The 15,170-nt window shown below is 43.1% G+C and overlaps 1 protein-coding gene across 2 annotated transcripts in view; it reads left to right on the forward strand.

Moving 5' to 3' along the window:
* Positions 1-390: 390 nt before the first annotated feature.
* TRIO (trio Rho guanine nucleotide exchange factor) overlaps positions 391-15,170 on the forward strand; it is a 247,931-nt gene continuing 233,151 nt past the window's right edge. For both annotated transcript variants that reach the window (XM_041411853.1, XM_041411854.1), the window contains exon 1: positions 391-1,030. In XM_041411853.1, coding sequence (XP_041267787.1) covers positions 916-1,030 — 115 coding nt within the window. In that variant the 5' untranslated portion in view covers positions 391-915. The remainder of the gene's footprint in view (positions 1,031-15,170) is intronic.

Consider the following 15,170-nt stretch of genomic DNA (forward strand, 5'->3'; position numbering starts at 1 on the left):
GCGAGCTGGGAGTAGGGCGAAGGCCAGCCGGAAGCACCAAAAAAAACGCCAACCAAACAAAAAGAAACCCCAAACCCGAAGAGCAAAGCCACAGCTCCCAGAGCGCGGTGGCGCCGCCGGGAAGTCCCGGCCGCCGCGGCCCAGCCAGGGCACACGGGCCCGGCGGGAGCGCTGACGTCCTGCACCGCCCAGCCCCGCCCCATCCCGAGCGGTGCCGGACGCAGCCGGAGACTCCCGAGCTCCCCCCGCTCCCGGCTCCACCGCCCTTGTTCCTCGGGCGGGGACTCGCTTCCTTTCCCGACTCCCCCTTCCCACCCTCCTCCTCCTCCCAGTCAAGATGGAGGACGATGGTTGCTGCGGCCACTGGCACCGCTGTGGCTAGGGCAGCTGCTGCTTCTCTGGATCGCTCCTCGCTCCTTTAAAAAAAAAAGAAAAAAAAAAAAAGAAAAAAAAAAAAAAAAAAAAAGGAGAAAAGGAGGAAAAAAAAAAAAAAGGTTGGAAACGTTCCTTTTTTTTCTCCGCCCACTGGCTGCTCACTGCGCGGACCGCTGGCCCTTCCCATGCCGTCGTCGTCGTCGCCCTCCTCCTCCTCCTTCTCCTCCTCCCGCGATTGTCTGCGCTCCGGCTGCCGCCCGCCCGCCCGCCCGGACTCCCTGCATGCACACGCCGCCTCCTAGGTGGCTGCGGGGGGTGGGCGCTCCCGGAGCTGCCATTCCGCACATACCTTCATGTCCCTGCGCTCGCTGCGGCCGCCCGCCGCCGCCGCCCCGCATCGCTCGCCCGCTCCGGCTGCCGCCCTGACGGCCGCTCCCGCCTGGAGGTGAAGCCGGGATCCGCGGAGGGGGCGGCGAGGTCGGCGGCGGGTCTCGCCCGGTGGAGCCACCGCCGCCGGCACACGCAGCAGCAGCAGCAGCCATGAGCAGCGCCGCTACCGCCACCTCCGCCGCCACCACGGCCGGCAGCGGCGCGGGGGAAGGGGCAGAGGAGGCGGCCAAGGACTCGGCGGACATCGCGGCGTTCTTCCGATCCGGTGAGTGCGCTCCTGTCCTGGGGGAACAGAGGACCGCGAGACCGCGGCTGGAGGTAGAGGCGAAAGGTGGCCCTGGGGAAGCGACGTCTTCCCCCTGGAGCCGAGAAAGGAGGAGAGGGCAGCCGGCTTTGTCAGGTGGCCTCGGGGAAGACTCGCCCGCCTCTCGTCGCCGGGGCCGCCTCGGCACTGCCCGTCCGTTCCTCGGGGAGGCGGCGGGGAACAGACCCGAGCCTCCCGTCCCGTGCCGGGGACAGCGGGGCTTAGCCACGGCAACTCGCGGGCGGGACGCCACCCTCGCCGGCACAACCGAGGCGTGAAAACGGGGGCGGCGGCGGAGCGGCCCGGCCGGGAGGGTGCGGGGCTGCTGTCGCCCCGGGGCGGTGTCGCCGGTGACAGGTGCGATTCTGCCTCCCATGCCGGCCCGGTAGCGGGCGCGTCACCGGGGCCGGGCGGCACCACCCAGCGTCAGGCGGACCCGAGTCCCCCGAAAATGTCCTGCCGGGGGTTGCGGGGCGGGAGGCGGGTGGGGAAGCTGCTCCGATCCGGGAAGCCCGGGGTGTCTGAGGGGCGGGTAGGGTGAGGCGGGCCGCAGGGCTGCGGGGAGCCCGTTGCGCCGGCCGGGCCCCCCGGGGACGCCGGCGAGCGGGCAAGGATGACACCGCTATTAAAGGCAGCGCTCCTCCGGTGCTGTGCTGCTGGGTGGCGGCACAGGGCAGGGATGGGAGAAGCGGCATGGAAAGTGCATGTTCTAAGGAGAACCGAAAGAGGCAGACAAAAAGCGAAGCCCCTGTTAAGGGGTGTCGCTGCCTCGGCTGAGGCAGGGAAGCAGCGACTCTCGGGCGCTGCCGGGCTGGGAAGCCGGGCTCGGCGTGGAGGATCGGGAGGGGAAGGGGGGGAGCCTGTTGACAGGCTGCCGGGATAAAAAAAATGGAGGCTGCCTTCTCCCTCGGTGTTTACTCTCGGCACGCAACCGGGCGGAGAGGGCGGCTGCGCCCGCCGCCTAGACACTCTCCCCCGGGGGATAGCGGCGAGGAAGGCAGCACTGCCCGGGCCGCACGGACCGCCGGCGGCGGGGACGGAGCCCTGCCGGCAGCCTGGGCGGCGGCGGCTACAGAGCCTCCCCCCGGTGCCGGCTGCCCTCCCCCGAGCGGCGGCGGCTCCTCCCCTCCGTGCGCTCCGCCGGCGGCTCCGCGGCCCCCAGGGCACCCCCCGGCCGTCGCTCCGGGCGGAGCGGCCGGGCAGGGCTGGGCACTTGCTCCTTTTGGATGCCTAAAAAGGAGCGGCGAGCAAGGGAAATGCAGACTCACCGCAGGAAAGATGAGGGGGTTGGCCGATTTCGTGTGTGAAAAATAATGATGGCAGTAGTAATAATAGTAGTAAAAGCTGTGTTCACTGGGTTTTTAAGGAAAGTCCGCGAGGGAAGTGGGAAACGGCGTATCAGTGCTGCTTGCGGTCGGTGGTGCCGCTCAGTGTGTTTGGTTTCACGAGGGTGAAGGAGGAGGTGTGATTTGTAGCAGGCATCCTTGAAGCAGGGCTGGCAGCTGCGTTTGCGTGGATAGAGGGTCCGAACAGGGGGCTGTGTCCTCTCTGGAGGGCTTGATGCTCCCGAGGCAACCTGCTTCACATGAGAGCCATTGAGTGTGAAATTCCTTGTCAGGGTGCTGGCCTTGGTGGGTTTTATTGTGGAAAAAGGACTGAGCTTTATTGTTCCCAGGAAAAAATCCCGCTGAAAACAAAATGACAAATTAGAACAGTAGGCTTACACACAGTAGTCTGCCTAGTGTAGTTACAAATGGGTGCTTGTGTAGTAATCTTGCAGTTTTGGAAGACCCTGCCAGCTGGATTAATAATCAACTTCCACATTTATGTGTGGGTTGAGGGATGCTACAGCTGGTAAGCTCATAAGTGGTGCAGTGATGACTTCTGATGCTGATAGCTTCTGGTAACAGGGAAGTTGCACTGAGCTCAGTCTAGCAACATCTGAAAATCTTAAAGCAGTAGAAGGACATGCTTGTCAAAAAACTCTTAGAACAACTGGCATTCTTATTTCCATATTTACATGTGAAGGTTATCCTGTTCAGTCTGGGATCTAACATACACTGGAAAATGTTCTGGCATCTCTTGTGGGTGTTTGGCATTGAGAAGAGCTCTTTGAATTCCGCCTCTGTGCATGATCCACTCTTCTATAAGGAGAGGGTCTATTAAGAGATCTCCGGTGCTTCCCTTTGTTTGAACAAGAGGCACTTTTTTTCAGTGGAACACAAAGGGAGCAGAGATCAATGAATAAGGAAAAAACTTTGTTTGGTGCACTTAGGAGCAGACAAAATATTTTCTCTTTACAGAATTTACAATGACAAATGCTTCCTTTTTCCTGTCACTTGCAGAGTATATTAACAAAACTAGCTGTTACTTAAAAGAGTAAATGAGTAAAAATGTTGCAGTGTTTTCTAGGAAGAGAAAAAAAACCCCAAACAACAACAAAAAGCCTGCCTAAACAATCAGTTCTAATCTTGGGTTGGTTAAATTGGTCAGTTGAGCTGCCAAGTGGGGTTATTGGCTTTCCTCCTGTCCTTTTGTAAGACTGAGCTTGAAGTAGAATTAAAGTAGCCCGAAAAATAGAGTTTCATTACTTGGAAGATTTTGTTAGGATATTGAACAGCAGCTAGGTTCACATCACTTGAAATGTGCACATTTCCAGTTTTCACTTTGGTTATGTAAATTTAAACTCTTGAGTTGTTGGGGAAATAAAGTTGCAGTTGAAATGTGAGGAAAGCAGCTGAACTGGAAGTGAGGTGGTGGTAGTAGGAACACATAAAGACTCTGTGTCTTGAATGTAAATGAGGAATCCCTTTATTGGAATTGGAAGAAATTGAGGCAGCTTACTTTCTGTTACATATTTGGTATCTGAATCTCATTATTTGAAGTTGAAAAGAACAGAGTACCTTGTTAGGTCTGTCACCTTTGTGGCAGGATTAATAGCAAAGGAAGCAGAGTTGAGGGCCAGGCAAAGTGATTACATTTTGAAGGAGAAAACACAGGGTTGTAGGAAGTGCCTTTCTGTCCTATATATAAGTTGGAGATTAGAAATTGCTGTGTAAACTGAGAGTAGGATATGTTTTGAACTATAAATGTATAGACAATTATCCATTTTTTAATTAAAAAAGTGCACTGTTGTGACTTGAAAGTACTGGTAAAATATCTTGGAATTATGAAAAGAGATTATTACCATACAAAACTGCAGTAGCACAGAGTCTAAGTGGTTGTGTGGAGTGGTGTTAGTACATGTGTTAACTTTTCATAAAAAGTAGATCTTATATACTTATTAAGATAAAGCTTTTCAAAATGTGTTCTAAGTTTCAGCCTAAATTTCTGTGTATTTGAAAACAGCTGACATAAGCCAAGTTGAATTTGAGGGAGTGCCATCAAGTCATGGCTTACCGAGCAGTAACCATAGAGAGTTTGGTTGTTGTGGTTTAATTTTCATCTTTGCAGCTGTGAGTCCTCAGTACTTTGGTGAGGGGACTCAACTGACATCTTCAGGATGCAAGAATGAGGGCTGTCTGTTAAGTTTAAATCCTGTTATTATAAGAGTGTTTTTCAAACCAAAGTATTTTTGCTAGTTGAAGTTCGTGAATTTAGTTTTTAGACATAAAGAACAAAACATTTTTCATCCAAGTAAAAGATATGTTGATCAAACTTCTAGTAATTAAAGTTACCCTTCTGGTATGATGGAGATACCTGCGAATGCAAAATGTTGCAGAGAAAAAAGCTTGTAAGCACTTCAGTCAACCCTTGGCGAGACAGTGTAGGGAGTGCCTTTATAAATTACTCTGATAAGTCTTCATGGGAAAAAAACCAACCGACTGATAACTCTTCACAGTTGTGAGATGAAAGTGGATGTAGTTATTTCCTGTAAGATACATTTTTTATGAGTGGCCTCTACAAACTGCAGTAACTTCATTCATATATGGACAAACAATACAGTTTTCAAAGCCGTTGAGGAGATGAGTGTTGTCACCACCTGTTTATGTGAACACTTGCCACATGCCTGGAAGGAGCACAATTTACATACTGAGCAATGGAAAGGGACTGGTTGGAGGAACAAAAGTGTTTGAAAAACAAAGGAAAAACAAGGGCCCCCAAAACTCTTGTCGTTAAGATGAATAACGGTCCAGGCTTTGCCAGGTCAAATCCGAACATAATTGTACTTAATTCCTTGATACAGGAAAACAAAGAAGTGGAGAATTTTCCATCTAAAACCTAATCTACACAGGTGGCAGCAGTCCTTTCTCAGGAGAAGGATGTGGGTCTGGAGGAAGTGGTTGTTCCAAGTAGAGTTCAGTGTGCCACCTCTCTCAAGGTGAGGTTGGAGAACAGATTGGTAGCCAGAATAGCTTTAAATAGCATCTGGTTATAATGTTGTACACTTAGTGTATCCTGCTTGTGCATGTGTTTCTTAATGTAAGCATAATGATAAGAGAATTTAAAACTTTTGTTTGAGATATCTGTGTTTAGGTACCAAAATGAACATGTGAGTATTTTAGGAAAACAAAATGCTGAGATTTGTTGTGGTGGTGGATATTTGAAGACTTATGCAAGTACTAGTAATTTGAGACTTCCATTAGTCTGGGTTTGACTAAGTTTGCCTATAGCAGCCTATGCTGGTAGTTGCTTGAATAGTTGAGACCTTAGAAGAAGTCTTAATGGGTGTCATGAAAATATGATTGGTTTTCTTATTTTTCTTTTAAATAACGATCTTATTGTTTGCTTAGTTTTCATGAAAATCACTTAATACTACAAAGATAAAAGCTAGCATTTAGGAGTGTTATTTCAAGTTTACAAGGAGGACTTATGTTTTATTTCTTCCTGATTATATTGCTTTATATACAGTTACCTTGCTTGTTTTGTATTAGTGTTCTGTGTGATAGTGACTGGGATAATTGACTGCATGTAGTGGACAGCATTGAAAATGCTATCACAGTAAGGAAAGGAGAGAGGGTTGGGAATGATTACATGGTAAAGAAAAGGCAAACATATTATTAAAAGGCCGCAGGTTTTTTCAAGAATACTGCTGATAAAAACACACTGTCATTTAGATCATGGGCAAACTAGCTTTCAAGGTAGGCATCAAATGTGAAAAACAAGCCAATTTTCCATCTGAAAACCATGAAGCAGAGCACAGCCTTTGTAAAGTTAGGATAGGTGAATCTTCTTAGGAAGGCACTATCTCCTTGTGATGTGTAGTAGCTAACTTACACAGAAGGTAGTCAGAGTTGTTGTTGCTTACTTGGCTTTTCAGTTGGAGCAGCTACGGAGTTGTTACGAGTGTCTAACAGAAATCATCTAATAGTGAAGCCAAAAGTGAAGTTTTGCCAAGCAGCACTGGTGGCAGCTCACATGACAGCTCCCTGCTGTCCTCAAGTACTGGTTCTTGGCCATGTGGCTGTCAGGAGCTGAGGTGTGTTTTAGGAATTGGTGAGCATGCAGAGGATGTAAAGTATGAAACAAGTTGTCCATTCTTTCATGTGACTTAGAGTGATGACAGTATATGTATTAAATAATTAAACACAACAAAAATCCACAGTGTTGTGTAAACTTTTCAAGAATCTGTTGCTTTGAGTTGCGTTAGTAAATGAGAAGGTTGCAGCAGTATTGCTGTCATTAGTGCCGGTTGACCTGGGCTGAAGAAGTGGGCTCTTCTGTGGAGTTTTGATCCAATTCCAGAAATACCAATTTTAATAAGATTGTTGAAGCAAGATGGTGTGTATGTGTGTGTAAATGATATTTTGAAAAATACCACAGAAAAATGCCACAACTTGATAGTTTCTGATGAGCATATGCAGAGCAAAAATAACTGCAGAAACAATGAAGTTACAATGGAGAAGTTAGGCTGAGAAATAGCATTGTTGAATTGACATTCCCTGGAACAATGAAGATGAGGATAGAGAGCTTCAGTGTGAAATGCAGCAGCTGTTGTGCAATTTGGCTTAGTGTGAAACAGCCAAGCTTCTCTGCAGATAGACAAGGATAGATCAAGTTAGAGGTTAGGCTGTGTTTGAAACAGTTGGAGGCAGAAGTCATTAATATTTTTAAGAGAGGACAGAGGGCAGTTACTGGTAACATCTTTGATAGCTGACAGATGATAAACTAAATGCACATTTGGAGTGGAAGGTGAATGGGAGTTAGAGAAAAGCCAGGTCCATTCTTGGAATGAGTAGATTCGAGCGGGCATGAGTGCTGATGTGCTCAGAAAGGAGCTGACAGAAGTAGGAAGAGACTTGGTAGAGCTGAGGCTTTCATCAGCTGCAGAGCTCAGTCACTGTGTAGAAGATGGTTAGTAATGTTTGTTATAGAAGTGGTGTGTCTCCAGTTAAATGTGTCCCACAACAACCTAACAGAAACAGGTGTGAATTTCAACCTAAAATACCACATGACTTCCAAAAGCTTTTGCATGTAAAATCACTGTCTAGGTAAATAAAATCTAAAGAAAGACTGGAAAGACTTTCCTTACCCAAATATACAGAGAAAATATTAATGTTTCTCTACTCCTTTTCAATTGAAAATAAAAACTAAAATAATTCTAGTGTCAAAAAATACTTAGTGCAGACTCCTAGGTCAGTTTAATAGGGTGAAGCTGCATAGTGATTTTTGGTCTGCATCTTGAAGAAGAAAGTAAAATCACTAAAACAGCTGTTCATGGTCAGCAAAATGTTAAAATAGTAAAGACACATTGAAATTTTGGAAATGCAGTGGTGGTTGAAGGAAAGTGGGTGATAATTTTAAAGAGAGCTGGGGAAACAATTTTTTCTGCTTGATAACAACCAAATTTAATCTTAAAAAAAAGAGGTAAAAAAACTCCATGAAAGTCACAGCAGACTATTTTAATTTAATGACTAAGATGGTTACATCTATTTGTTGTTTTCATGAAGAAATTTGCCTGATTTGGAGAAGGATCTTTGTTTAACTTAACATTTTCCTCGGTGCAGTAAAATCAAAAAGTAGACTACTGGTGAAGTAATACTGATGCTCTGCAAAGCTGAGTCATATTCCTTCAGGAAGGATACTGCTGTTTTGAGAAAACAGATCACTTACCCAGTAGTGAGGAGGAGGAATTGAAATGACAGGGAACAACTCAAGTGCTTTTAGCAGTAGACACTACAGTACATTAAAGCATCTGATTTTCAGCCTCTAGAGTAGGTTGTTGTATGGATACACAAAGAGGAGGGTCATAAATGGGTTGTGTCCACAAAGTTTCACAAAACAGTCTGAGTGACAAGACTGTGCTTTAAAGATACAAAGCCCGTTCCAGTGGTTTCTCTGCCAAATAGCTGCTCTAAGTCATCTGAAATAGGCTAATTGTGCATTTGTTTAAAAAATAGGGTTGTTTTTCAAGGCTGTTGAGTGGAGTCTTCTGAAATCATTTAGTCAAATTTGTTTAATCTCCTGTGCTACTGCCTTGCATAAGTGGCAGTAGCACTGTTTAATATACACAACTACAAATATGTAACAGGTTTTCCTACTGAGCAGTGCTGAACTGTGTCTTTTGCTGGTACTTCTGAATATGATGTTTTGTAATCTGGACCTTACTGCAGAACTGAAATAGGCATTAGTATTTTATAATTATGGTAGGAAGAGATAGCAATCTTTACAGGGAGATGATAATTTTTTTTTTTTTTTTTTTTTTTTTTTTGTTTCTCGGGGCCCACGATGTTGAGGAAGCAAGATAGTAAGTTTAGGGAGAAAAGTGTGGACTTCCAGCATTCAGAATATATCATGGGTTTTCTTTATGTTTTATATTATAGGTATAGTATAGTGTGCTTGGATAATTCCCACCAATCTGTGCAAGAGTCAGGATGATGTTATTGGCATGTGTAATAGCCTGACCATGAGCGTGAGATTCAGGAAGGTTTGTTTTACTAGAGTGCATGAGGATACATGTGTGCATGTATACACTGTCAAACCAGATATTCCATGTGGCTTCAAAAACTTGAGTTTGCATGACAAATCTCTCTGTTAAAAAGTTAGAGAAAGTATTCTGGGCAGCAGGCGCTGAACAGGGCTATTGTGAGTAATCCCAATGCGTTCTAGTCATCTGTGAAACTACCCGGAGCTTAATTACTCATGTTTTCTTGTAGTCTTAGTGTGTGTATGAGCAGTAATAGTTATTCCTGAGGTGTCTGCAGACTGTGTAAACAGCCAGTAGTGATTTTTGTGGTTAGATTTGTACATGACTGCTTAGCAATTAGAGTCTGAGGATCCAGGGTTATAGTGAAGTGAGATTTCCTAAGTGCTAAAAATGAACAGGAAAATATACTACAGAAAGATAGGGCTCACAGGGACCTATCAGGCAAATACCTACTTGTTTTTGTCTACTCTGTACCTCACTTATTGCATAAAAGAGTAATTAAAAATCCACAGCTTCTACACTTTACAGAATTTCTGCATTTTTGTGGGTAATTTTGTGGAAACTTTCAGCCTTATGACATACTTTATCAAGGCATTCGGTCAAAGGCAATTCAATAAGGTTTATGATGGTCACATAGCTGGTTAATGATTTTGAGGCCACCGAACAATGAAAAATGTTATTGGTGAAATTTAATGAAAGCAGAAGTGTTTGAAGTCTTGGGGACTACTTGTTTTCAGAGCCCAAACAGATGTTAATTGTTGAGAAGAAATCAGGTGATATTTCTTAAAGCGTGTCCTTGATAATAAAGGGAGGATACATTAGGAACATCCCAAGTGAATTAGACTAAATGGGGTATTTAAATACCAATATTTCTTGGCTAACCTCCTATGCTACACAGTAGATTTTGTGTCCATTGTGTAGTCTTGGCTGTAGAGTGTTGGTTGGATATAATTTTCTACTGGCCTTAAGGTAGTAAGTTCTTCAATTTCCAAGTGTTTGTCATGCCACTGACTTCTGGGCGTGTTGGGTTAAGTAGCATTGAGTACAAAGATGATACCATTTTATGGGATCATAAAAATACTCCACCCTCTTCTAAAAACTTTAGGCTGTGGTCAAAGTGTCTTTACCCTTTGTAATTCTGCTATTCCTTGAATTCCAGCTATATGCGTCTGAAAGCACAGGAAAAAAAATATGGAAAGCTGACAGCAAATCAAGGTGAATTGAAATATAAATTGCCTGGATAGTCGTGTTCTGCACAGAAGTTGATAGCACATAGTACATTGAACATCAGACTTGAGAAGATGCCAAACCCCATCTTTAGAGTCCTCTTTCTGTCTTTTACTATAGAGTAATAAAATAGGTTATGATTTCTCTGCTAAAGAAACTGAATAACCATTGTTGTTGTTTATTTTTGTTAATAACATGTTACTCTCAAAGCTTTTTTCCCTGTCTTTATTTATTTGCTTTATTAATGTTAGTCATCGACTTCATTTTAGTTGATACTGCACATAGGGTTGTTCCTAAAAGAATGGAAATGGAACAGCTACAGCAGTAGCTTATGGTCTTTACACATCTTAGTCACATTTCCTGTGCCTTAAGTACTTGTTTTCTGCATTTAAAGATAGTTGTTAGGCTTGAATTTGCCATCGTTGGCAAAATCCAAAGAAGAAATCAATGCTGTGCATTGCTTAACTGACAGGGTATCATGTGAGCCCTGCTTCTGTAAGGACAGCAGAGGCAAGCCAAACTAAAATTTATTGGGACAGTCACACCTTTTCAGATGGAAAGATGATAATGACTTACCTAATGACTTGTTGGTTGGTTGTCATGGTTTAGGAATGGTGTTCCCCTCACTCCACTTGCTCACTCCCCCTCCATATTCCTTATGGTGAGATGGAGAGGAAAATTGGAGGCACAAAAGGTAAAGATCATGAGTGAAGATAAGAGCAATTTACTGGGAACAGTAATAAGGTAAGAAAACAGACAGTAAATACACGAATGACAGAGTGTACAAGAAAAGAAATGTTATTGCTCGCCCCCTGTGGAACATTGTCCTTGTGGACATTCTCTGACCGCTCACTCTGCCACGCAGCCCTGACTTGGGAGTGAGCCCTTCCCCTTGTTCTCAGAAAATGACATGAGATGGTACTCTGGGTCCTAATCATGCCCCCTCCAGGCCAGAACCAGGACACTGGCTTGTTAATGCTTTATATTAAATGAATAATTAAATAAAAACTAAGATAACAGTTTCTCCACATGTAGTGGAAGGCTGTCTTTGGAAGAAAAACAAGGAATCATACTTGACTGAATTTCTTGTCTTGGAAGCTGAGCAGAAAGTTAAAAAACTGAACTTCATTTCTGTCCCCATTTTGGGAAAATTCTACTGTTTGTCTATTGAATTACCAAGGCAGTAGAGCCAAGTCAAGCCTGCTTAGAGAAGGTGATAAAATATGGTTTATCTCGTGATCCTTGTAGAGTTTAGCCATGACATGCTTTAACCCGCCAGTGCAGAAGGAGCAATATCTTTTCTAGTACAGCGTGGGGATTGGAGTCAAATTTGCCTATGCTTAACTCAGAGCAAGGGTGTAATTCTGCCAACAATAACCACTCGGCGTGTGTGTGTTAGCTTTTTTTTTTTTAAGCTTGGAATCAGATGCATCCTACCCTAGCCAAAGGGAAACATTTTAGAAGCTCTGACGCATTTACACAGATGAAGGAAGGAAATGTCCAAAAGAGTCAAAAGCTAAAAATAGATTAGTTTACTGAGTTGAACTCTGGGTGGGAATTGACGAACTAAATATAAATCTAAATTTGAACCTTTGTGACTTACATAACTGAGCGGTGTAACCCCTTTCAGATATTGCTGCTTTTTCTTGCATTCAGCTTTACAGCAGACAGCTTCGGAAAAAAACTTGAGTCAAGCTTTGTGAGTTTGCTTTGCAGTGCTTAAATTGACATTGCTGAGAAGTCTGATTCTCTCTTGACGATTATTGTTACAGCATAGTTTAGCTCCCTGGAAAAGTGGATTGTGGGTTGTGTTGGGGTTTTTTTGTTTGTTTTGAAGAACTCAGTGGTAATGGTATCTCCTGACTCTACTGAACAGAAGTTTTAAACCAGTAGCAATTAGAACCGGTGTCTGTGAGGGGGTATAATTTTTTTCCCCAACTTCCTCAAGAAGCAGTAAATTTGCCTCTCATATCTGACATAGAAAGGAATGATAACCTGTACATTTAAGAATAGATTTTTGGCTGTCTAAAAGGGTTTGCTCTCTGCCTTGACACAAATCAAAGTTAGAAGCTATCAGCTTTCCTTGAGGTAAAGAAGAGTAAGCTTGTTTGAGTGTGTAAAATATGTGTAATGGGAAAAAAACTATAGGAAAAACTAATATGTGAGTGTTGTAGATTACTGTTATTAGATGACTGTGGTAGTGCCATGAAAATGGAGATAAGCAAATTTTCCTTTTTCTTTGAGTAAAATTTCTTTAATTTTTTGTATAACTGATTGCAACCAACACAATATTGCTAACTATAAACTGGCCTTTTCCACAGTCTTGAAGCAGGCACAGTGCAGTTGAATCCCTGTGGTTTAGCATTTGCCAACTGCTAGTGAAGAGCACCTCTTTCATGATGTTACACCTAATTCTAAAGCTTTGCATTGGAGAGGTGAAATACATGTATTAATTCATTGACTTTGTCAGAAAAACAAATGTTACCATTTACAAATATAGCAAATGTAATAGAATATTAGGGGGTAAAAATAGTATCATTGATTAGATTAAGTTCAGGCAGTAACTCTGCACCCATCACTCCCACAAGAACTGAGGGTTAGTTTTTTTACTCAATACCTTTCCTTTTTTTACTATATCATTTGCTGTAGAATATTTGCTTGGCAGATGTATAAATAGTTGTGCTCTTATTCGCTTTATGTTTTTGTTTGGTTTTCCAGCGGAGCCTGGGAATGTTTGTTTTTGCAAGGTTGTTTTGAAAAAATTTGGAGTCTTTGATTACTAAAAATAGTATTTTTTCCAAGCAGCAGTTTATCTGTTAAAGCAATGAGCAGTTTGTAGCAAAAGGACCTGACTACCGTCATGGTTATATACCAACATCACGATTTAAACTTTGTATTTATGGGAGATCTTGTTACAGAGTATGAGAACTACTCTGTTTAAAATCTCACATTTTTCTAGAATAAGCTTTTGGAATGGATTTGTCCATGTTGCTGTTAACCCACTGTTCGAAAGTTAAAGCTGTAAAACCCTTTTGCAAGAGCACTTGGTTAACTTGGGGGCTGTGCAACCTGTGGTGTTTCTGCTTGTAGGCAAGTTCATGAGCAGGATGTGACTTGCAGTTCATGTCCACTGAGGCAACACAAGTGGCTTCAAAGAGCAAGAAGGTGCTCTCCATAATGCTGTTTTATGTCCTCTAGGCAGTGAAAAGAAGTGGCAGAGCCCTGTGTTTGAGTGTGGTAAGTTAGGATGGCTATACCTTGATACTTAGGTGGAACACTTAAAGTGCAGTCTGTAAATTGTCTGGGCTGCCAGATCTCGACTCCCTCTGTGCATATGCTGAAGCTTTGTTGCATGTTGATACAGCAGCAAATTAGAGCAAGGATTTTTGTGGTCTTGAGCAGCCAAAATAGTATCTTAAGCTTTAATTTATTTCTTTGTGAAGTGTTTTTACTACTTGGGGTAGGAATCTCACTCCATCTTGTTTCTTTTGCTAATACTTTGGGCTCTGGCTCCTGTTCTGACTTGAGAGGTGGGATACAAAATCTTCAGATATGAGATCTGCTAGTTTAATGAGACTTGTTTAACTACAGGAAAGATGAATGTTAGAGGAGGGATAGGCATCTTTTTCCAGACTGGCTTTTCACTGTCTTAATTGTTTTCTCTGCCTCTGTGATCCCTTCTTTTGTTCCTTTTCTTCAATAAATAAGACAGGGGTCCAGCAGACAATAAGCTCAATCACGAGGCATCAGTGTTCATCTCTGCAGGAGGTCCATTATGTGCACATGGATAAGTAGGGGGTCCTGTGGAAAAGCCCTGTGGAGTTTGAGAAATACAGCATGTGTGCTGAGTTGACAAATAAGGGTTGCACGGGAGGCCTTAATGCTGCATTACCTAGTTTTTGAATCCTCTTTGTGGCAATTTCAATCACACCTGGTCCTGTCTCATTGTCGAGATGAGTCATTGTTTAGAGTTTATGTAAAGTTTTCATTAAATGCCTTAGTGGATGATAGTAGATGGCATTGGTTTTATCTGGGGGCAGTGGTTACTATGTTACATCAGAGCTATTTTGAGAGTAGAAACTCATTAATTTACTGTGTAATATTAAAGAAGGCAGATGTATAAGCTGCTTTGTTAGATAGATATATTGAGGACAAATTAGATACTTTACTACTTTTTTTTTAACTTTTCTTTTTTTTAATAGACCCAAATACACTCTAGTGTTCAATTTCTTAGGGATTGATTTTTGTCACTTGAGCATCATGTTAGTTCTGCCATGGTAATAAAAGTTAAATGAAGCAAGGTGTAAAAATTATCTAATACCAAGGAGGAAAAAGGAACCAAATGATATATTTTCCTTTCACAAGCAATAGGTAATTAGGAGTGAAAAGACAAAGTATGTTCTCAGGTGAGGAAGGCTTACCATAGCATAATAGGTTAGGATTTACACACAGAACACCAATGGAAAAATATATGACACTGAAGGACTTAATTGGAAGTTCATAGTGGTAGGTGACCTAAATAATTGCACTCTTTATTTTGCCAGTTATGTGGACTAAAATTGCTGCTTTAATAAGAAGCTTTCTGAACTGAACTGTTGTGTAATCTCCAAGAAAGGACCCAAAAGGAGATAAAGGGGTGCCTCTTCACATGGTATGAGAGAGTTAGTTGTAATGTTGCTGTGTACAAGCTGCATTCCTCTGTGGAATAGAAATTGACTGAGTATATGAAATAACTGTTTCCATGTCAAGCTAAATATCATAATGGAATGAAATGTATTCCTTATTGAAAGGTGACTGGTAGAGAGCTAATTATCAGAAACAAAATAACCCTGTATCTCCCTAGTGGAGTTGAAAGTCAAAGGTGACAAACATCTGAATGTGTTGGTGTTATATTTGAAATGTCAATATTTATTGGTTTCCAAGTCCTGTGTTGGGGGTTGGTTAGCTTTTGAACAGCACACAGTGTAAGGGCAGTATTACCAGCCACATTTAAACCAAGAATGAATT

The sequence above is a fragment of the Onychostruthus taczanowskii genome, unplaced genomic scaffold, assembly GCF_017590055.1.
Source record: "Onychostruthus taczanowskii isolate IOZ18803 unplaced genomic scaffold, ASM1759005v1 scaffold37, whole genome shotgun sequence".
Lineage (NCBI taxonomy): Eukaryota > Metazoa > Chordata > Aves > Passeriformes > Passeridae > Onychostruthus > Onychostruthus taczanowskii.